The 24,612-nt window shown below is 39.8% G+C and overlaps 1 protein-coding gene across 1 annotated transcript in view; it reads left to right on the plus strand.

The window, feature by feature from the left end:
• Nucleotides 1-303: 303 nt before the first annotated feature.
• LOC140476171 (serine/threonine-protein phosphatase 2A 56 kDa regulatory subunit epsilon isoform) overlaps nt 304-24,612 on the plus strand; it is an 86,805-nt gene continuing 62,496 nt past the window's right edge. Inside the window, exon 1 of the mRNA XM_072568340.1 lies at nt 304-620. Within this exon, the coding sequence (XP_072424441.1) occupies nt 467-620 (154 nt within the window). The 5' untranslated portion in view covers nt 304-466. The remainder of the gene's footprint in view (nt 621-24,612) is intronic.

A 24,612-nucleotide genomic window follows, 5' to 3' on the forward strand; every position in this document is an offset into this window, starting at 1 on the left:
CTCATAGAGCACACGGTGCCGCCGGCTCGGCCTCAGCCGCGGTTTTAATGAAGTGAGCGGCGCGAGGACAGGAGAGAGGGCGGCCTCCGAACCCACCCCCGTTACCTCCCACCGCCCCCCCCCCAACTCCACCCTCCTCTCCCCGGGCCCTCTGGACACAAGGCCGGGCTCCCCTAGGAGGGAGCTCTCTCGGCACCGGGATCCGGGCCAGGCACTTTGGGGGAGGGAGGGTGGGAGGGGGGAGTGGATTGGGGTTTAAGGAGGCGGGGAGGAGACCAGCCCTTGTTACCCCCGGCTCTGTCTTGTGTGTATTTGTGTGGGGGGGCGGGGGGCGGGGAAGGCCCCTCTCTGCCTCTTGTGTTTTGTCTTGTCTCAATTCCACACACATCCTCCTCCCCCCGCCCGTCCCTCTCCCCTCCTGCCCCTCCCGAGGTGAGCTGGTGACTCGGCTCGGTCGAGAGGGGACATGTCCTCGCCCACCGTCACCTCGCCGGTGGAGAAAGTAGACGGATTTTCTCGGAAGTCCGTCCGCAAGTCCAAGCAGAAGCGCTCGCACAGCTCCTTGCAGTACAAGGTCCAAGGCAAAACCGTCGACTTGAACCCCCTGCCTCTGATGAAGGGTAAGGAACGGTCAGGCCTGCCTCATTTCAGTATTTTTACCTCTTGATTTTTATATTTATTATTAATGTGCCTGACTTTGAGGTCGATACGTTCTTAAGCAGTGAATTGAACCGGTGGAATAACAAAGTTGCTAGATAGGTTTCTGTAATAGAAGGAGCGTGTCTGTTGTGTAGTTTATTTGGATCTAAAATGTTCGACCAGGCTTATGTTAAAACAAAACCAAAGAACTGCGGATGTTGGAAATCAAACAGCACTTGCTGGGAAAACTCAGTAGGTCTGGCAGCATCTGGCACTTCTGATGTTCTGAAGAAGGGTCACTTGGACTCGGTCCACAGATTCAGCCAGACCCGAGTTTTTCCAGCAACTTCCGTTTTTATTTCTAAGCACTTGAGTGTCAGTTTGAAGGCGATCAGGAATTTGCATGGGTTCCTCCCCCCACTCTCTTCCTATTCCCACCCATAGTTTTACGGTTAAAATACTATAATTCTTTGCACGATTGTTGTTTGCAAGTTTTCTGTGCAGCTTGTTGTGCTGAGTATTTAAAGCTGGGTCAAATGTAAAGGACATGATTGTTACTCCCCTCTTGTCCTGTTGACCCAAAGCATTTGCGGTTGCCAAGCTGACAATGACTTCACAGTTCATTCCCTGTTGCTGAAGTAACAAAGGTCTCTAGAGGAGGTGACTTTTGTAACTGTTTTCTTGTAAGGGTACTGATTTAAATACATGCTTTAGATATTGTTTTCATTTGCTAATAACTTGAGTTGTGTTAATCTGTAACATTAATTTGAGTTGATCAGGTGAGTTGCTCTGTTATTAGTACATTCTATGCATGAGTGAACAATGGGTATTCTAATAGCCTCCCAAGTTTATTTTCAGCTTTATCCGAGAGAACTTTCAAACTTGATGGAAGCTGTGGTTCTACAGCAAGATCGGAGTATTGTGCTTTCCAATTATTAAAGGGTGGAGTAAATGAGCATTAAATAAAACCAAAAGTAGTATTGCACTATATTCAATAGTGCAGCAGATGCCACTGGACTGGTAATCCAGAATTGTAGATTAATGTTATAAAAATATGGGATTGAATCCTATTATGGCAGATGGTGAAATTTTGAATTCAATAAAAATCTGGAGTTAAAAAGCGAGTCTAATCATAACTGTATAACTAGTTTTACTCATGTAAATACACACCTGATTTATTAATATCCTTTTAAGAATGAAATTTGCCATTCTTACCTAGTCTAATCCATATGTCACTCCAGATTCACAGGATTGTGACTGACTCTTGCCTGCACTCTGAAATGGTCTGGCAAACCACTGAGTCCAAGGGTAATTAAAGATGGGCAATAACAGTTGACCAAGCCAACAATGTCCATATCCCATGAATGATTTTTTAAAAAAGTAGCAAATGAATGCTGCACACTTCAAGTTTGTAACAAGAATGTGAGATCTTTTGCAAATATGCTAATTAAAATAAATTACTTATGATGATTGGGCAAGTCCTATTCTACAGTTGGCTCTATTCTCCTTACTTATTGAAATGATGTTTGGAATTATAGTCTCTCTCAAATTGTTACTAAGCATTATGGTATTTTGCAGTTTTAAATCATTTAGTTTGGAGACCACTTAGTCTGGTGGTAAAACAGACAAGTTTGACTGTTACAGGTTTGATTGGAGTTAGTCTTTTTTTATGGTTGAAAAGAAAACTATATTTTCATTGTAGAATATGGGAGATTACCATCCACAAAATGCACTGCTCCTCTGTGTCTCACCTGTTGGCGAGGCCTCTCCTGGATTACTGTGTGTAGTCCTGGTCGCTCTGTTATAGGGAGGATATTATCAAGCTGGAGAGGGTTCAGAAGAGATTCACCAGCATGTTGTTGGGAATGGTGGGTTTGGGTTATAAAGAGAGGCTGGATCAGCTGGGACCTTTTTCAATGGAGTGTAGGAGGTTGAGGGGTGACCTTATAAAGGTTTATAAAATCTTGGTAGGTGAATGGCAGGTGTCTATTCCCTAGTGGGGGGAGGGGAGGGAGGTTGGAATTTCAAGACCAGGCAGTGTATTTTGAAGTTGACAGGAGAAAGATTTACAAAAGACATGAGGGCTAATGTTTTCGCACAGAGTGGTTCCTGTGTGGAATGAACTTCCAGAGGAAGTGGTGGATGTGGGTACAGTTTGAAAGACAGTTGGATAAGTTCATGAATAAGAGATATTCACTGGAATGAGGGCCAAGCACAGGCAGGTGGGACTAGTTTTATTTGGGATTGTGGTTGGCATGGACTGGTCGGACCGAAGGTCTGTTTCTGTGCTGCATGACTGACTAGAATATATTCTTGAATTAGATCCAGATCTGGTGTGTAAAGGTATTTCAAAGAAACATTTTTCTCTTCCCTTTTCTCCAGAATTTGCTCCCATCTTTGCCAAAGGCTGTACTAGCATTATTTTTTGGATGCTGGCCCTACTTCAGCTTTTTATTTAATATGCAATTCTTCAGAACCTAATTGAGATTGTCAACAACCTGTTTTATTGGTGGGAGGTGGAGCAAAGGAAGAAGTAGTGTGACGACTAAGTCAAATGCTGTCTATGTGCACTCTTTCTGCTAACTGCCACTGGGTAATGATCAAATTGTACCAAGTTTTTGTTGCTTTATACTTTCTTTGAGCCCAACATCTGAAGCCTGATTTCTACCATCTTCAAGTTCACCTATCTAGGTGCAGGCAGACATCTGAATTTGGGACAGCTTGGTTCATATAACTCAAAGTGGATCTTCAAAGTGGAAAAAGATTTTAGCAAAAAAAAATCTCGGAAGCGTGCACATGCCTGTATTGAAATAGGATTTTTTTTCTCTTGCAACACATTTGCTAGCATGCATATCTCTTTTTAAGCAGTAGTACAATACTCCCGGAGTTTGAAAATTTACAACCACCGTTAAATAAACCTTTTTGAAATCAGTCCTTAGGAAATTTGACTAAAATGGAAAACATGGGTGTTTTCTCATTCCTACAAGCAGAACATCTTTGTGCTATTTCTGATTTTAGGTATTGATCAGTTGTTTGTTTGAGAAGATGGTAACATTGAAGGCATATTTCGGTTGAATGCATCAATTGACCGTCAGTCATGAGTGTAATTTGAGTACTATTTAAATCCTTATTTTTGTTACTACTTTCAGTATCATCTTGATGAATTTACAACAAGTGCACCATTGCGTTTCTTAATCATTTAGATGCTAATTAAAAAGTCCATTTAAGTGTTGTTCCTCATGGAGATGGCATGGTGGTATGATCCATCCTTCATTTATAAGTACAATTATAGTATATACTTTACAGTAAATTGTTTTTTAAAGTTTTACCAAAATTATAAAGTAAATGTAAATAAAACAAAAAACTATGGATGCTTAAGATGGGAAGCAAACAACAACAGAAAATACTGGAGAAGCTCAGCAGGTCTGACAGCATCTGTGCAGAGAAAGCAGAATTAACATTGAGTGCAATAACCATAGGAGTCTAAAAAGGAAATCACTGGCTCTGCTTTGGCTTCACATGCTGCTAGATTTGAGTTTTCAAATATAAAGTAAATTTCACTTGTAGATCATTGCTGTCTTCAGTTTTTCAAATGATTGTTTTGGTTTCTTGTGTCCTCTGTTGTTTTTATCTCTAACCATAAGCTTTCTTGGCAAAGAGTGTTCTTATTGCTGGGAAATGCTAGATAGAAGACAAAGGGCTGCAGTACAGATCAATACCATGATTGAAAATCACAAATAATGGCATCTAATGAAGTACTACAAGAATTAGTGATTATAACAAGTCCTTCCTTTTACAACCTTTTGGGTTAGAAAGTTAGAGGAGGGCAAGTAATGGGAAGGTGATTTAGTGGCACTGATGGATTGCCTGTACTATGCAGCAGGTGATATTAGTTACTCCAGATAAACCAGAACTTTGGTTTACACACCTGAGGCTCTCAATGGATAACCCCAGGCTAAAGGAAACAGAAGAACCAGTATTGAAACATTATACCTTTTTTCTTCAAGAAGGATCCGCTTTTTAGTACAGGTACTGTCATCTTGGCAGAGTCCAACTATTTTAATGTACTGTAATGTCTCTGTTCTGTGAAATGCTTGATAATCAGTTTGCCTTAATTAAAATGGCAGTAAGCTGGGACATTGATTAATTACAGAAGGCTTACTTATCTGAATCTTTTTTGATTTTTTTAGAATTTACACGAAATAATTTCAATCCTAATGCTCTTTTGCCATACAGTGGATTATGATATGAGTCTGTTGTCACCAGTTGTATTTATGTGGTGAAAATGAGAGTCCCCAATTAACTTGGTCATACCTTGACTTCAGCATGCCTCAGGAAAAGTATAATGGCTGAGCTGCAATGAAGATTCATCAGAATAATGTTTTATGTTAAATTGAGGAAGAGTTGCATAAGTTTGGTTTGTTTTGCCTTCATAGAAGATGGTTTCAAAATCTGATCTAGTTTAACATACTAAAATTGTTTGAGGTAGATGCAACAAAAGTATTTTATTTGATGGGGTAACTAAGCAGATACAAACTAAAAATTAGACCCAGGTAATTTAGGAGTGTACTGTACTCATTTTTTCTAATTTGCAACATAAGAATTAGGAACACAAGTAAACTAGATAGCAGTGCTTTCCAAACTTTTCCCCCACTGTGACCCCAGTTTTGAGTCTTAAACTGTTGTAGTCTGTCTTGGAAGAGAGCCTGCCTTAGAATGAGGGGAAGAGGGCAAAGGTTGGCCATTGCTGCCTTAAGCTTGTGACCCCAAAGTTTCAATTCTTATCCTACTTGGGGTCCAAGCTGCCACTTTAGTCATGTCATGTCATGTAGCCCTCGAGACTACAACTCCATTAAATGTAATCGTGACTGATCACTAACCTTGGCTCCCTTTCATGTCTGCTTCCCATATCCCTTGAGAGAGACAACCTGTCTAAATATACCTGTATCTGCATTTCAACTTTAATTTTGCTCAACAAAATGGGGCATCGCAATCTTGAGGTAGGCAATTCCAGAGATTCATCTGAAAAAAATCCTCCTCCTCCTCTTTGAATAAAATGATTATCCCATAATCCTGAGACTGAGATGCATGTTCTAGATTTCTCCAATCAGGGAAGCAACTTTTCAATATGTTTCAATGAGATTACCTCTCTTCTTTTATAGACAGTGTTTAGGCCCAACTTACTCAACCTGTCGCTCAAGGACAGTGTACTACTTTCCATTCATGTATATCCATCCATATTTTTCCATGGAGAAAAAGACCTAAACTCTCCTTCATTCTAGGTGTGATCTTATCAAAGTGCTATTGAGTTGCAGTAAGACTGCCTTGTTCTTCTACTACTACTACTACTACCTTGCAATAAAGAGTAATAAGCTATTTACCTTTCTAATTGCTTGCAGTAGTTGAATGCTAACTTTACTTGTTTGATACACCTAAGTTTCTCTGCACATCACCATTTAATAAGTGTCATGCCTTTTAATATTCAGCTTTTCTAATTATCAGACTGAAAAACCTCATGCTTCCTTACATCATACTCTATCTACAACCTTGTTTCCCAGTCAATTAACTGAACTCTTTCCAGCCTTTTGTCCACCTCAGTTTACACTTGCACCTATCGTTGGTCAGTCAACTTAGATACTTTACTGTCTTTGTCTAAATCACTAATATACATATATACTCAAGTAAAAGTCGCTCCCTTAATTTTTGACCAAAAATTCTGGAATTTTCCGTATCTCATGTAAAAGTCAACGCTAGTTTTTTTTTGTAGATAATCAACATTTATGTACAGGATAATATCTTGACAATCAAATGTTACAATGAGGAAATGAATTTTTTTTGTGCTATCATGTGTTTTACTGTGCAATTCACACCAATTTGGCATGAAAGTTTAAGATGCATCAGGCCAGAATCAAGTAACAATCTGTGTTCCACTCAGCTTACTGTAATTGGTTGTTTTTTTTAATTCATTTTAGAGATGAATTAGGCTTCTGCTAATGATATGGTATTTTAGACTGTGGCATGAAATTCAGCCCCTCAAAAATAGTATCTATGTAATAGTCAACCCTGTAAATATAACCTTAGTCTTAAAAAGTTCCATGTTTGTACAAGTATATTTGGTACATTGCTAAAATGTCAGTCATTTACACTGATCATTGCAGTACTCCCACTAGCTACAGCTTGCCAACTTGAAAACACACACTTATTTTTATTCTTCTCTTTCTGTCCATTATCCAATTCTCTCTGCGCTAATACATTAGCTCCCATCCTGTTTGTGACCCAATTCTCTGTGCTATTTTAATATTGCCACCTGTATGTATGAATCTTTTTTCTACACCTTAGTCCTATGGAAATCCAAGTATCCCATATCAATTCCCTTTTACCTCATTAGTTACAGCCTCATAAAAGTTCTTTTAAAGCTAGTAAAAATCTGGACTGTTCCCTCCAAAAATACTGGGGCTGCTAGGACGAATGGGAGGAATGTGAAGTTGGAATGCACCAAGATTGGCACTGAGCCTTTTCTTCTACCTAATTGTCATGGGTGTTCTAATTGAACAAGTGAGACAGGAAATGCTGTTGTCAATTATATTAACAGGTGAAATTAATCTACTGGTGGGAATGACGAGAACATAACTGGAGACCTGGAAAAAAGTACTGGAAAATAGGATATGAAGATAAGTCAATCAAAATCTGATTTACAGACAACAGTTTGAGTCTAGGCAAGAGATGAGAGAAAGTGTTTTTTTTTACAAAAAAAACTTTAAGCAAAAAAAGGGAAAATGAGCAGGTCCAGTGTGTGGGATTTGTGGCAGATGAATAATGATGAAAATAGAAACAAAGCAGTGGATTAGCTCTAGTTAGTCATTTGAAGTAGTGCAATATTGTTTTGCGATTTAAAATGTATTGCTGAAACAAAAAGGAGGAATCTTGTAGACATTGGAGAGACCAGCCTCTTCAGTTCATACAGTAATGTGGATAACATTGAAGGGAACAATAACTAGGCACTAAGGTGTTCAATGCTGAGACAAGTGTGACGAGAGGAAATGTGGTGAGGTTAGTAATGGAAGTGGGGCAGCTGGGAGTAACAAGTGGAAGGCTTAAGATCAAATAGAAAGAGCTGTTAGCAAGAAACTTAAATGCAGTGGGATTAGAAGAGGAATGGGCACTTGACTGAAGACGTAGAGGACTATGGGAAGACAATGGCATAGAATTTCTATCACTGGCCTAGAAATCCAGAGGCCCAGATTAAATCTGGACATTGGTTGAAATCCTATCAATGCAGGTGTTGAGATTGAATTTATTTTAAGTTTTATTAGATTTATTCATTGATAAGAACCTACAATTTAGAGCAATGATCGGTAATGGGGACATTTTATATCTATTATTATGCTGGAAAATAAATTTAACTGTTTGCAACGTTGCTGATGTGTCCATTTAATAGGTCTAATAAGTTTCCTTTATTATGATACTGTTCATTTGAAAGCATATTTTAAACATTATTTTGTCTTTTGATTTTCAGTTGGCCCCGCTCTCTCCTGCAGTTTTTAAGCTGGTCAGTAGTTGTGTAGTGCTGCCGATGGTTGAGATTTGTGCTTGTGTTCTCTTCTGATAACCTGGGTGTGATCAGAGAATGAACTTCCTTGCACCACATTGCATTCTGGGTTGGTGTAGTATTATGCAATTTAAAAGAACTTTGTGAAGAAATTTCAGTGGAGAAATTGTTACAACTAACCCATGAGAGGATTGACTTGTGAGTCAGATATTTCCTAATTGAGAACGCAGTGATCTTTTGGCTTTCTCTTGTAAATTAAATCCCTTACCCAGAAATCCAATAAAATGTACTTGCATTTGAACTGAATGATAGATATAAATACAAAAGCCCATCTCACGAACATGAAGTGGGGCGCAGGATTAGGCTGTTTGCCCGTTAGGCCTGTTCTGCCATTCAGTAGGATTATGGTTGAATGAATGAAATAGTACAAACAACAGAAATACACTTGAAAACATTTCTGTCACAGAAAATTAAGGTTATATTTTCTGTTTGTAGTCTGGTTGATTTTGTATTGTTCACTATTAGAGTTAAATGTTTTAAGTATGGCATTCTCTATTACATGTACTTCATGTACTACATCTGCAATTAAGACTATTAATGTGATTATTAATAATTGTTTAAAATGAACATTTGAAGTTGTGTTCTGTTTTAAAGTATTTGGACAATTTTAAAGATTGATTTTGTGGTGTTTGTATCTAATGTATTTAGACCTTGATTTGAACCAGGGTACAGATTAGAAATTAAAAGAAATTTACCTAGTCATTGTAGCCATAGATAAATTATTATACAAATCCTCTGAGCACATAAATTAGGCCCTCTACTACATCGATGTTTTACAGTGAATCTCAGTGTATGTATAACTCCTTGCGTTCACTTATTTGCTGCTTGATAGTCAAAGTTTGTCTGTGGTAAGGTGACATTTGTTCCAATACCAAGTGAGCATTCTTTGTATTTTCAGGGTATTCAACCTTTGGATACAACAATGAGCCAAACATCCTCCTTGCCCATTGCCCACATGCAAATTTTCTATTCATTTTATTAGATATTAATGAGGAATGTAAGACTGGCAAAGTCTTGGGACTCCGGCTGGGATGTAACTAATATAACACATGCTTCTGGTTTGTACGGCTTGCTGCCACGTAAGTTTGTACCTTTTATCTGGGGAATGTGAAGATGTGTTTAATTAGTTGATATATAAAGACCTTTTTGCAAGGTTCGTGAAGGTTTGTAGCTCAGGTTGAGGTTTAGGGTGTAGGTTTGCTCGCTGAGCTGTAGGTTTGATATCCAGACGTTTCATTACCTAACTAGGTAACATCATCAGTGGCGACCTCCAAGTGAAGCGAAGCTGTTCTCTCCTGATTTCTATTTATATATTTTTCCTGGATGGGGTTCCTGGGGTTTGTGGTGATGTAATTTCCTGTTCATTTTTTGAGGGGTTGATAGATGGCATCTAGATCTATGTGTTTGTTTATGACGTTGTGGTTGGAGTGCCAAGCCTCTAGGAATTCTCTGGCATGTCTTTGCTTAGCCTGTCCCAGGATAGATGTGTTGTCCCAGTCGAAATGGTGGGTTTTTGTTTCCCTCGACTGGGACAGCACCTCTATCCTGGGACAGGCTAAGCAAAGACATGCCAGAGAATTCCTAGAGGCTTGGCACTCCAACCACAACGTCATAAACAAACACCTAGATCTAGATGCCATCTATCAACCCCTCAAAAAATGAATAGGAAATGACATCACCACAAACCCCAGGAGCCCCATCCAGGAGAAAGATATAAATAGAAAGCAGGAGACAACAGCTTTGCTTCACTTGGAGGTAACTGATGATGTTACCTAGCCAGGTAATGAAACGTCTGGATATCAAACCTACACCCTATATAAAGACCTATGGACTCTTTTTTTTTAAATCTTCTAAAGAAGGTACAAGGCATGTAAGTAATATGAACTGGTTTATAAAGTATAGAACTATTTTTCTTTTACCAAATTGTTATTAACATACATCACGATTTTACTCAAATTTTATGTAATGGGTTTTGCATTCATAATATGAAGTGATGTTACCAGGAACCTGATGAAGCCACAGGTGAAGTATCTGAAGATTAGGGAAGCTAATGTTGTGCCATTATTTAAGAAAAGCTGCAAGGAAATGTCAGGGAATTACAGACTGGTGAGCCTAACATCTGTAGTGGTTACGTTGTTAGAGGGGTTTCTAGGAGACAGGATCTGCAGGCATTTGGAGAGGCAAGGGTTCATTTGGGATAGTCAACATGGCTTTGTGTGTGGGAAATTGATTCTCTTGCAAATTTAAGTTTTTTGAAGGGGTGACCAAGAAAGTACACGAGAGCAGTGTGATAGATGTCTGTATGGACTTCAGCAAGGTCTTTGACAAGATAACTTTTAACTAAGGTTAAATCACATGGGATACTGGGAGGGCTAGCCAATTGGATAAAAAACTGGCTTGAAGGTAGAAGATGGAGGATGGTGGTAGAGTTATTTTTCACATTGGAGGCCTGTGAATCAGTGGTGTGCCACAGGGGATCCACTGTTGTGCGTCATTTTTATAAATGATATGGACAAGAATTTAGATATGGTTAGTACGTTTGCAGATGACACCAAGATTGATGGTAAAGGGGACAGTGAGGAAGCGTATCTGGGAGTAAAGCAAGTTCTTGATCAACTGGGTCAGTTGGCTGAGGATTGGCAGATGGAGCTTAATTTAGATAAATGCGAGGTGTTTTATTTTGGCAGGCCAAACCAGGGCTGGCCTTACACAGTCAATGGTGTGTTTAGCGCAGAGAGATCGAGGGGTATAGGTTCGTGGCTCCTTGAAAGTAGAGTCACAGTAGACAGATTGGTGAAGAAAGCGTTCAGCATGCTTGTTTGCGTTGGTCAGAGCATTGAGTATAGAAGTTGAGACGTCTTGTTGCAGCTGTAGAAGTCATTGATGAAGCCACACTTGAGTACTTTGTGGTTCTGGTCACCCTACTATTGCAAGGATATTATTAAACTAGAAAGTGCAGAAAAGACTTACTAGGATGCTACCTGGAGACTTAAGGAGTTGGAACAAGAGACTGGATAAGGGGCTTTTTTTTTCCTCTGGAGTGTAGAAGATTGAGAGGTGATATTCATACAGGCCTATAAAGTCACGAGAGACATTAAGGTAGAGAGCCAACAGTTTTTCCCTATGGTAGAGCTCTAAAACTAGAAGGCATAGGTTTAAAGTGAGGGGGTGGGGGAGATAAAAAGGATCTGAAAGGGCAATATTTTCTACACAGGATGATGTGTCTCTGGAGCAGGTTGCCACAGGTAGTGGTGGAGGAGAATGCAATTTTGTCATTTAAGAAACATTTGGGCAGGTACATGGATGGGACCGATATGGAGGGATGTGGACCAAGCATAGGTAAATGGGACTAGATTAATTGTGAAAACTGGGCAGTAAGGACCAGTTGGGTTGAAGGGCCTATTTCCATGCTGCATACCTTTTATGATTCTGACTGTGGTAATAGCGAGTTTTGAGACGATTTGTAACTCAGGTTGAGGTTTTGGATGTAGGTTTGCTTGCTGAGCTGGAAGGTTAGCTTCCAGACATTTTGTCACCACACTAGGTAACATCTTCAGTGGGCCTCTGGACGAAGCACTACTGATAATTCCTGCTTTCTATTTATATGTTTGGGTTTCTTTGGGGTGGTGATGTCATTTTTGTTCTTTTTCTCAGGGGGTGGTAGATGGGGCCGAACCCGATGTGTTTGTTGATAGAGTTCTGGTTGGATTGCCATGCTTCTAGGAATTCTTGTGCGTGTCTGTTTGGCTTGTCCTAGCCTAGGATGGATGTGTTGTCCCAGTCAAAGTGGTGTCCTTCCTTATCTTATATAAGGACACTACCGAGAGAGGGTCATGTTGTTTGTCCGATGTAGTGTTTGTTACAGTTCTTGCATGGTATTGTGTAAATGACGTTGGTTTTGCTTGTTGTCTGTATAGGATCTTTCAAGTTGATTAGATGCTGTTTTAGTGCGTTGGTGGGCTACCATGATGCCGAGGGGTCTGAGTAGTCTGGCAGTCATTTCTGAGATGCCTTTAATATAGGGGAGAGTGGCTAGGGTTTCTGGACGTGTTTTGTCTGCTTGTTTGGGTTTGCCGCTGAGAAATCAGTGGACTGTGTTCACTGGATATCCTTTTTTTGGATACACAATCTAGGTGATTTTCCTCTGTTCTGCTTCATTCCTCTGTGCTGCAGTGTGTGTTGGTTCGTTGAAATAATGTTCTGGTGCAGCTTTGTTTGTGGACGTTGGGATGATTGTTTGTGTAGTTCAATATTTGGTCCATATGTGGTGTTTTCCTGTAAATGCTGGTTTGAAGTTCCCCATTGGCTGTTTACTCTACTGTGACATCTAGGAATGGCAGTTTGTTGTTGTTTTCCTCTTTAGTGAATTTTATGCCAGCAAGGGTATTACTGATGGTCTTGAAGATTTCCTTTGTGTCATTTAGTGATGACAAAGGTGTCATCCATGTAGCGGACCCAAAGTTTGGGTTGGATGGTTGGCAGAGCTGTTTGTTCAAGTCTCTGCATTACTGCCTCTAAGAACCCTGATATCGGAGATCCCATGTGTGTTCTTTTGGTTTGTCTGTAGGTTTTGTTGTTGAAGGTGAAGTGTGTGGTATGCATAGGTCCAGTAGCTTGATGATACTGGCCTTGTTGATGAAGTTGGTGTTTGGTGTATGTGTCTTTGGTTCTTCTAATAATGAAGTCAGTGTTTCCTTGGCCAGGTTGATGTCGATTGATGTAAACAGGGCTGTTACATCAAAGGAGACCATTATTTCATCCTCTTCCATCTTGGTGTCTTTGGTCTTCAGGAATTCTTGGGTGGAATGGATGGAGTGGCGGGAGTCTTCTAAGTGTTTTAGTCTTTGGGCAAGGAGCTACACCAATCTGTAAATTGGTGTTCCAGGTAGCGACCCTATGAGTCTGAGGGGGCGCTCCTGGTTTGTGAATTTTGGGTATTCCATAGAAGTGTAGTGTGTTGGATCAGTCTGGTTTCATTTTATGGAAGTCGGTCTTATTTATGTCTCCAGATTTCTGAAGTTTTTTGTGGAGGGCTGTTATTTGGTTTTTTAGTTTCCTGCAGATCCATGGAACACCAACTTACAAGTTGGCCAAGGAGTTTCATCAAAGACTAAAACACTTCGTAGAAGATTCATCACCCCACCCAAGAATTCCTGAAGACCATCAAAGACACTAAGGTAGAACAGAACAGGATGAAATAATGGTCTCCTTTTGAAACAGCCCTGTTTACATCAATCAGCATTAACCTAGCCATGGAAACACTGACTGCACTATTAGAAAACCCAAAGACACGTACACAAAACACCTTTAACCTCATCAGCAAGGACAGTATTGTGAAGCTAGTGGACCTATGCCTTACCTCACACTTCACATTCAACTTAGACAAACCAATGGAACACCCATGGGATCTCCAATATCAGGGTTCTTAGCAGAAGCAGTAATGCAGAGACTCGAATGAACAGCCCTACCAGGATACAGACAACAAGCAAAGCTAATGTCACTTACAAAATACCGTGCAAGAATTGTAACAAGTACTACATTGGATAAACAGGCAGAAAACTAGCCACCAGGATACATGAACATCAACTAGCCATAAAACAACAAGACCCTCTCAGTAGTATCCTTACGTATAGATAAGGAAGGACACCATTTCAACTGGGACAACACATCCATCCTAGGACAAACCAAACTGAGACCTGCACGAGAATTCCTAAAGCATAGCATTCCAACCGGAACGCACTCAACAAACAGAGTTAGACCCCATTTACTACCCCCTGAGAAAAAAACAGGAAATGACATTATCAACCCAACGAAACCCAAACATATAAATAGAAAGCAGGAATCATCAGCAGTGCTTCGCCTGGCGGCCCACTGAAGATGTTACCTAGTAGGGTGATGAAACATCTGGAAGTGAACCTTCCAGGCTCACATAGCAAACGTACTTCCAAACTCTGGTAATATTAATTAGAACAGTTTATCTTCAAATCCATTCTGGACATTTGATATGCAAACAAATCTGTCAAAAATGTTCTCAATTGACTTTCTTATAAAAATAATAGAAGATGATTAATGATGACAGTTAACACCCAAGCTTTGTTAAATGTTAAACCAGATTGACTTGAACTGAACAATTTCCGAATCGATGCTCTGACCAGTGAATGGTTATAATCCACTTTATGTTGAGTTTCAACTTATTAAAAGACATAGCTGATTCAGAATCAAACTACATGTTTTAAAATTAAACACTGCCTGGTTGCTAACTGTCAATCAGCATTAATGGGTGCATTCTTTATGTCAGTGCCTCTATCAACTTTCCTTCTTAAGTGGTGTGCATGCACAGCCACTCTGATGTTCTATGCACAGCTGCTGTTGTCGGCATGCTGATGGCAGTACTGACTTGCAGTGTTCGATGTTGCTGCCCTGCACCATGCAGCCAATAAGAAAATTAGGGGAACACTGAACTCTGCCAATCAGAGTCTAATTGCTAACCAGTCAGCACCCTCTTTTTATGCAGGATAAGTGTGATTTACCATTTGGATTTGTATTCTTGTGAAATATTCTGATGAGTGCAACTTGTAAAGCTTTGATAAAACATCTTGTTTTTAGCGACACTGTTTTGTACTCCCAGATGACAATTTGTAATAAAATTACTTGAATGCAAATGATCTCTCTGTCTATGAGAAAAAGCAATTAGAGTCATGGTCAGACAGCACGGAAACAGACTGTTCGGTCCAATGTGTCAGTGCTGACCAAGCATCCCAATCTGACCACCTCTCCATTTGCCAGCATTTGGTCCATATTTCTCCAAACTCTTCCTATTCAAATACTCATCCAGATGCCTTTTAAATGTTGTAATTGTACCCGCCTTGACCAGTTCCTCTGGCTTGTTCCATGCATGCACCACTCTCTATGTGAAAATGTTACCCCTGAGGTCCACTTCAAATCTTCCCCTCTTGCCTTAATCCTATGCCCTCTCGTTTTGTAGAAAAACACCTAGGTTTAATATGGAATATGAACAACATCTAATTTGTGTAAATATTAGTGTTGAATATCTTCCAAACCCATTTTAATTAATAAATATTTTAATCATTTTAGTTGAGTTTTGCAATTCATATTTTGACACTGGATGATTTGTATCTTTTATTGCTACTTTAGTATAAGATGAGCTTTTGTTTTCTCAGAGCTGGTTTTTCATAAGTTACATAAACTGGTTGATTTATAACCAACCTTTTGTTCGGGATAGTCAGTTAGATCAGTTGACTAAAGTTTGCAATGCAGACATGCCAACAGCACAGTCAATTCCCACACCAACTAAGGTTACCATGACCGTCCTGCCTTCTCAATCTTGCTTCGCCTTTAACCTGAGCGGTGATGCTCAGGTTAAACTCACCACCACTCATCCTCTAATGAGAGACTAGTCATTTGGTCTGTTTGGACTATGGCGACTTTACTTTTAATTTTTCTTTGTAAGTAGAATATTAAAAGTAGAGAGCAAATATTGATTATTAATAGATTCCAAGGCAGTTAGCAACATTGTAATCAAGGTGCAGATCTTTTGCTTAAAGGGAGAGTTTATTGACCACCACAGTTCCCTCAATATCTTTACAGATTTAATTAGAAAAATAGGTTAATGTGTCCAATTAGTCAGTAAGTATGTGCAAGAAAATTTTCTGATTCAGTATGTGGATGCATCTACTAGAGAAGGTGCAAAGCTTGACCTACTCTTGGGAAATAAGGCAGGGCAGGAGCACTTTGGGGCCAGTGACCATAATTCTATTAGCTTTAAAATAGTGATGGCGAAGAGTAGACCAGATCTAAAAGTTTAAGTTCTAAATTAGAGGCCAATTTTGATGGAACTTGGCAAGAACTTTCGAAAGCTGATTGGGGGCAGATGTTCGCAGACGAAGGGACGGCTAGAAAATGCGAAGTTTTCAGAAGTGAGATAACTGGAATCCAGAGAAAGTATATTCCTGTCAGGGTGAAAGCAAAGGCTGGTAGGTATGGAGAATGCTGGATGACTAAAGAAATTGAGGTTTTGATTAAGCAAAAGAAGGAAGCATACATCAGGTATAGATAGGATAAATCTAATGAATTCTTAGAGTATAATGGCAGTAGTATATTTAAGAGGGAAATCAGGAGGGCAAAAAAGGAACATAGCTTTTGGCAAATAGAGGTAAGGAGAATCCAAAGGGTTTTTACAAACACATTAAGGACAAAAGGGTACCTAGGCAGAGAATAGGGTCCCTCAAAGATCAGTAAGGCTACCTTTGTGTGGAGCCGCAGGAGATGGGGCAGATACTAAATGAATATTTTGCATTGGTGTTTACTGTGAAAAAGGACATGCAAGATATAGAATGTAGGGAAATTGATGGTGACATCTTGGAAAAACTGTCCATATTACGGAGGAGGAAGTGCTGGATGTCTTGAAACTCATAAAGGTGGATAAATCCTCAGGAACTGATCAGGTGTTCCCTAGAACTCTGTGGGAGGCAAGGGAAGTAATTGCTGGGCCTCTTACTGAGATATCTTTATCATCAATAGTCACAGGTGAGGTGCCAGAAGACTGGAGGTTGGCTAACGTGGTGCCAAACTTTAAGAAAGGTGGTAAGGACAAGCCAGGGAACTATAGACTGGTGGAGCCTGTTGTTGGATAAGTTGTTGGAGGGAATCCTGAGGGACAGGATGTACATGTATTTGGAAAGGCAAGGACTGATTAGGGATAGTCAACATGGCTTTGTGTGTGGGAAATCATGTCTCACAAACCTGATTGAGCTTTTTGAGGAAGTAATAAAGAGGATTGATGAGGGCAGAGCAGTGGACATGATCTATGTGGACTTCAGTAAGGTGTTCGACAAGGTTCCCCATGGGAGACTGGTTAACAATGTTAGATCTCAGAGTACAGGGAGAACTAGCCATTTGTATACAGAACTGGCTCAAAGGTAGAAGATAGTGGTGGAGGGTTGTTCTTCAGTTTGGAGACTTGTGACAGTGGAGTGCCACAAGGATTGGTATTGGGTCCACTTCTTTTTGTCATTTGTATAAAATGATTTGCATGTGAGCATAAGAGGTATAGTTAGTAAGTTTGCAATGACACCAAAATTGGAGGTGTAGTGGGCAGTGAAGGTTACAACGGGATCTTGATCAGATGGGCCAATGGGCTGAGGCGTGGCAGATGGAGTTTAATTCGGATAAATGTGAGGTGCTGCATTTTGGGAAAGCAAATCTTAGCAGGACTTATACACTTAATGGTAAGGTTCTCGGGAGTGTTTCTGAATAAAGAGACATTGAAATTCAGGCTCATAGCTCCTTGAAAGTGGAGCTGCAAGTAGCTAGAATAGTGAAGAAGGCGTTTGGTATGCTTTCGTTTATTGGTCAGAGTATTGAGTACAGGAGTTGGGAGGTCATGTTGCGGCTGTACAGGACATTGGTTACTCCACTGTTGGAAGGAGAATATCTGGTCTCCTTTCTATCGGAAAGATGTTGTGAAACTTGAAAGGGTTCAGAAAAGATTTACAAGGATTTTGTCAGGGTTGGAGGATTTGAGCTACAGGGAGAGGCTGAACAGGCTGGGGCTGTTTTCCCTTGAGCGTCAGAGGCTGAGGGGTGACCTTATAGAGGTTTACTAAATCATGAGGGGCATGAATGGGATAAATGGACAAAGTCTTTTCCCTGGGGTCGGCGAGTCCACAACTAGAGGGCATAGGTTTAATGGAGAGGGGAAAGATATAAAAGAGACATAAGGAGCAACGTTTTCACGCAGGGGATGGTGCGTGTATGGTATGAGCTGCCTGAGGAAGTGGTGGAGGCTGGTACAATTGCAACATTTCAGAGGCATTTTGATGGGTATATGAATAGGAAGGGTTTGGAGGGATATGGGCCAGGTGCTGGCAGGTAGGACTAGATTGGGTTGGGATATCTGGTCGGCATGGATGAGTTGGATTGAAGGGTCTGTTTCTGTGCTGTACATCTCTATGACTCTGACCCTATCTGTTCAGAGATATTGTTGCACACCTCTGGAGCAGATGGCACTTGAACCTAGGCCATCTGGTCCTTAAGGATGAATGCAACCCCTCTGCCACAAGAAGGTCCCGTCAATTCTCTCCGTATCCCACAGTGTCACACATTCACCTTATTTCAATGCTCGGCCGAGTAACAGTTACCGCCAGTTTCTCACTCTGAAAAAGACATTGACAAACTTAATGGGCTTAGCCAGACAGTAACATTGAGAAATAATATATCTTGATACATGAGCATCTGGACCTTTTTAAGGAAGTGGGACTAAAATAAATTATTTTCCATACATTGACTTTTTTTTTGATTAGATTTGAGTGAGAAACTAAATCGGTGTTTTGCCAAGTGAAGCATGGGAAGAAGATTTGTTGTAGTGACAAATTACAGCACAGGATAATGTGACAGTTTATAAGTTCTATGAGTAGACACTTAAAAAGTAAATCAAAAGAAAAAATATTATTTAAGCTACTGATTTGATGCTTATTGGGGTGATGTGTACAACAAATTATAAGGGATTTTAGATATCATTGTAGTTCAAAAGTAGTACAATCATCTCTGTCAGCAACCCATCAAAAGTTTCAAGTGCATAGTTGAGGCTGACATTTGAGGGCAGGAGTGCTGTACTGATGAAGTTACTGTCTTTCCAGTCCCCTCTGGACATTGGACTCGAGTGGTCCTAATCTATATTCTATGCCACTTATCACTGTTATCAATTATCCTTTTGAAACAGATGGTCATTAGAGTCAGAGATATACAGCGCGGAAACAGACCCTTTGATCCAACTAATCCATCCCAACCCAATCCAGTCCCATCTGCCAGGACCTGGCCCATATCCCTCCAAACCCTTCCTATTCATATACTCATCTGGATGCTTTTTAAATGATGCAATTGTACTAGCCTCCATCACTTCCTCTGGCAGTTCATTCCCACATACCCACCACCCTCGGTGTGTGAAAAAGTTGCCCCTTAGGTTTCTTTTATATCTTTCCCCTCTCACCTGAAACCCTCTTTTCCTGGACCCCCCTCCCGGAAAACATCTTGTCTATTTACGCTATCCTAATTTTGTAAACAAGGTCATCACTCAGCTTCTGACACTCCAGGGAAAACAGACCCCAGCCTATTCAACCTCTCCCTATAGCTCAAATCCTCCAACCCTGGCAGCATGCTTGTAAATCTTTTCTGAACCCTTTTACGTTTCACAACATCTTTCCGTTGGAAGGAGACCAGAATTGCATGAAATATTCCAACAGTGGCCTAACCGATGTCCTATACAGCTGCAACATGACCTCCCAATTCCTGTAGTCAATACTCTTGAGAATGTATGTAGGGTGTAAGCAGGTAGGGAAAGAGTTAAGTTTTGAGTTTTGTCAAACAGGAGATTCAGCTGAGCATAACTTGGATCAGATAAGAACTTGCAGTTAACAATGGGATGCTGGAGGCAAGGATAATGGGTTAACAAGGTGGAAAAGCATTCATTATGTAGAACCATTTAACAATATTGGAAGCGTTCAGTATGTAAGGTCAGTTTAACAAGGTGAAAAGTATACATTTTGTGAAGCCAGTTAAGGTTATGAACATTCATTGCTTAAGAGCAGCTGGCTTAATCTTTACCATTGATGCTCTCTGATTGTAACGGTCACCCATTCAATATGTATGTCGCCTTATCTGGATGCTTCTCCCTGTAAAATGACTATATAATTAATTAAGAAATTTCTCTTCCAGAGAAGACTGAGAACTCGTGCCTCTGTGCACAGGTGATCGTTTTCTCTCCCTCCAGGGCCCAGAATAAAGGTGAAGAAGGTAAAACTATTGTCTCTGAGCATTTTGCTTTGACTGAGGGGGAAAATGGGACGACACTCTGACCAATAAAGGAAAGCATACCACACACCTCCTTCACTATCCTATCTACCTGCGACTCTACTTTCAAGGTGCTATGAACCTGCACTAAGGTCTTTGTTCAGCAACACTCTCTAGGACCTTACCATTAATTGTATAAATCCTGTGAAGGTATGCTTTCCCAAGATGCAGCATCTGACATTTATCTAAACTACATCTGTCACTCCTCAGCCCGTTGGCCCATCTGATCAAATCCTGTTGTAATCCGAGGTAGCCTTCTTTGCTGTCCACTACACCTCCAAATTTGGTGTCATCTGCAAACTTACTAACTATACCTCTTTTATGCTTCCATCCAAATCATTTATATAAATGAGGAATAGTCGTGGACCCAGCATCGATTCTTGTGGAACTCCACTGGTCATAAGCCTCCAGTCTGAAAAACAACCCTCCACCACCCGCTGTCTTCTACCTTTGAGCCAGTTCTGTATCCAAGTGGCTAGTTCTCTCTGTATTTGTGAGATCTAACCATATTAACCAGTCTCCCATGAGGAACCTTGTCAAACGCCTTACTGAAGTCCATCAATGTTCTTGTGACATAACTTTTTTTGTCAGACCTTTGTGTGCAATTTGGATTATTGAATTTTCATAGATTACAACTATGCTTCAAAAATACTTCTAATAAAAGCACAATACCACAGATTCTGGAAATCTGAAATAAGAACAAACCCAGCATGAATTGCAGAATCTGTGGAGAAAAAAAAAGTTCATGTTTTGAGTCCAATATGATTTCTTCAGAAGGCTTTCAAGTCTTTTCGTACATTGAAAAGTATGTAAGCAAAAAATTTCAAAGTTGAAGAAAGTGTGTGGTGGCATTTATCTCCAAAAATCTAGTTTTTTTAAAAAAAGCTAAAAGTCTATTGTGCAAAAGAAGTCTGCAAGTCACTTTGAAATTTTCAAACGGAGATTTGGTAATGGAACTAATCACTTACGAAGGGAGTCTCAAAGGGCTGCACAGATGTGGAGTAAATAGGATCTTCATATAGCTTTTGTAAATATAATTCTAACAGAAGTGTGGAATTTGTCTAAGGAAGACCTTCAAAAGCATTCTTTTTTATGAATCTCAGAAATTGGTTCAAAAAACAAAATCAACTTCGTTTTTCTTGAAAGAAAATGTGATATGTGATAAGTTAGAATTAAAGTAATTATGAATTGGGGTTCCTAAACCTGAGCTTTCATTCCACCCACATTCGTCCATTATGAAAGTATGCCTCACTTTGTAGAATTTACTTCTGATTGGACAGGATAAGAAAATGCCAAAAATTATCATACCTTATATTGGTCATTTGACAGGAATAAAGTTTTGCACGAAGGTCATTTTTTGCTCATAGATGCAGATTACTGAACAATGCCTATTTCTCTCATCTTAAGTAGGGGCAAATATAGTTTATTTTTCTTAACACTGATTATGTAAGATGGTTTTTGTTAAAGTTCTCAGACAGATCTTAGAAAATTGATACATCATGAATGATATTTTGAATTAGCTATTGGTATTTATAACCAGTACTCCAGGAAATGTTAAAAACAAACTAATCACAGATTTGGAATAAGAGGCATTAAGTGTTGCAGCAGTTTGCGTTGAAAGAGCTTATCAAAGAACAGCAACCTTTAAAGTGATTTGGAATGGAATTCCAAATGAACCTGAGGACCAATTCTGTTAATTAGATGTTTACTGATTCCTACTTAGCTGATTTGGCTGATATAATGGATGGCATAACTGGCCAAATGGCATTTGACGACCAAGTTTTGAATAGCCTCAAGTTTGAATCTGAAGTGTTCATTTTTTTTTGTATCTAAATTGCAGTAGAACAATTTTAATTTGCTTAAAAGTACGCATTATTAATTTGGCATGGAGATTAAAAGAAAGATTATTACTTTAGTTGCATTTCAAATCCACACTTCTCTTTTGACTCTGAAAAAGTGTTATGATGAAAATAATCTAGTGATATGACTGTTACCTTAGACTAAGGAAGTAAAAGCTTGGCAACTGTTTAGTTATTGTAAGAGGGCAGCACAGTGGCTCAGTGGTTCGCACTGAGGACCCGGCACCAAGGACCCGGGTTCGATTTCAGCCTCTGGCGACTGTCTGTCTGTGTGGAGTTTGCACATTCCCCCCGTGTCTGCGTGGGCTTCCTCCTGGGTGTTCCGGTTTCCTCCCACAGTCCAAAGATGTACAGGCTAGGTGAATTGGCCGTGCTGAATTGCCCATTGTGTTAGGTGCGTTAGTCAGAAGGAAATAGGTCTGGGTGGGTTGCTCTTTGGAAGGTCGGTGTGGATTTGTTGGGCCAAAAGGCCTGTTTCCACACTGGAGAATCTAATCTAATCTAAAGTCATTCAGACCAGTTTCTACAGCTGAATAATAAAAAAGGTCAAAACGTTGAAAACTTTTTTCTTTCCTCCATAAAGATTTTGAGATCAAATTTGTCACATTACAGCTACTTGGAAGACAAATTGCAACCGGCTGTTGAAGCATTGGAGGTAGTGAAGTGTCAAGCGGAGACCAAGTCAGTTTTGAACAGAGTGATTTAATTGCCTTACAAGGTCATCCTACAGTAAGGGGTTTTGTGACAATGCTAGTTTCCCTGCCTTTGAACTGGAAGGCTTGCATTTAAGTCCCACCCATTCCAGAGCTCTGTCATGGCACACCTAAACAGATTAATTAGATGTATATTTTCCTGTAATGGAACATTACTGCATCTGTTTAGTTTCATTTTTCTAGGTGTAGCTGGAATGCTAAAACTAAACTAGTATAGTTGCATGTTATGTTGGTCTTTTTTCCCCTTTTTGAATGGATTATTTGTTGATTTAAACCAATAAATTATTATCCAGACAGTTCATTGGTGCAGCTTGGTTTTGAAGTACTATGCATAAAAGTTGCATATTTTCAGTTTAGATTAGATAGGTTAGATTCCCTACAGTGTGGAAATAGGCCCTTCGGCCCAACAAGTCCACACCAACCCTCAGAGCAACCCACCCAAACCTATTCCCCTACGTTCACCCCTGACTAATGCACCTAACACTATGGGCAATTTAGCATGGCCAATTCACCTAACCTGCACATCTTTGGCCTGTGGGAGGAAACCCATGCAGGTATGGGGAGAATGTGCAAACTCCACACAGACAGTTGCCTGAGGCGGGAATTGAACCCGAATCCCTGGTGCTGTGAGGCAGCAGTGCTAACCACTGAGCCACTGTGCAGTCCTAACAGTTACCTGACATTATGCAAGTACCTGGTAAATTAATATTTCCCACTTAAACATGTGATTTTAAACAAAAAAATTCATTTTCTATTTACTGACTCATTTTGAAAGTTCTTGCATTTATTGAGAAGTGAAAGTATGTTTATGTAGCTAATTTTTAAAAATTAAAATTTCATTGTCCTGATAATTTTATTGACAGCTTTCACAATCATTCAGGAGTATGCTGCATTCTAGCATATTTTTTACTGCTACCTGCAAAAGCTAAAGGTATTGATGCAAATGTAAGTTTATTTTTTAAACATTTTGATTTCTCTGAACTTTCTGCCCCAGCATTGCATGACTGCACCACACAAGCTTCCTTGCTCTGATTTTTCACTGTTGCAAAATTTCTAATTAATTATTGCGACGACTGAAACTGTTGACGTCAATTTTGACCTCACCTTTGACTCCATTCCTGTCCTTAGCAGCTGTCTGAAGTGGTATCAAATTGAATGCAACCCTAACATTATATTTGACCCAGAGATGAGTTTCTAACATATACCAGTAAAATCATGAACATTTTCTATTTCAATATCCATAAGATCACTTCCTCTCACCCCCATTTCCCTCAGCATCCCGCAAGTTCACTTCTCTGCTAAAATGCTCATCCATGACCTTTACCTCTGGAAGTAATTGTCCTAGCTCACTCCTTGGCTCACAGCCCACCCATATTGTATCCTTTGAAAAGTGCACCCACCTTCAATTAACTCTTACAGATAGTAAGAAATTGAGCCCTAACCTGATCCCTGTGACATTCTACTCATTACTTTCCTTCCAACTTCAAAAAACTTGATTATGATCTTGAGTATGTTAACACCCAGAAGACAAATTCTCAATCCATGCTAATACATAATACAGCAATTAGTCCAGCATGCCTCTAAGCAAAGTTATTAAACATGAATTTCCTTTTACAATACTATGTTGACTCTGTACGGCATTATTTCCCTTGCTGCTACTTATTTCCACCTAAACCAATTACTCATCATAATTTATTGCACCTATGTCACTGTTCATCATCACATTAATACTGTCCTTTATTAACAATCTATGCCACCTTGTTTTTTTATTTTTGCTTATTGTTCCAGAACATTGGATACCCTTAAATATTCAAGTTTGAGATCCTGGCCATCTTGTAAACATGTATCTGTAATAGTTATCAGGTCATATTCATTCATTTCTTTGTGCCATCATCTATCTTCTCTATAAATATTGTATAAATTC

The sequence above is a fragment of the Chiloscyllium punctatum genome, chromosome 4, assembly GCF_047496795.1.
Source record: "Chiloscyllium punctatum isolate Juve2018m chromosome 4, sChiPun1.3, whole genome shotgun sequence".
NCBI classification, from domain to species: domain Eukaryota; kingdom Metazoa; phylum Chordata; class Chondrichthyes; order Orectolobiformes; family Hemiscylliidae; genus Chiloscyllium; species Chiloscyllium punctatum.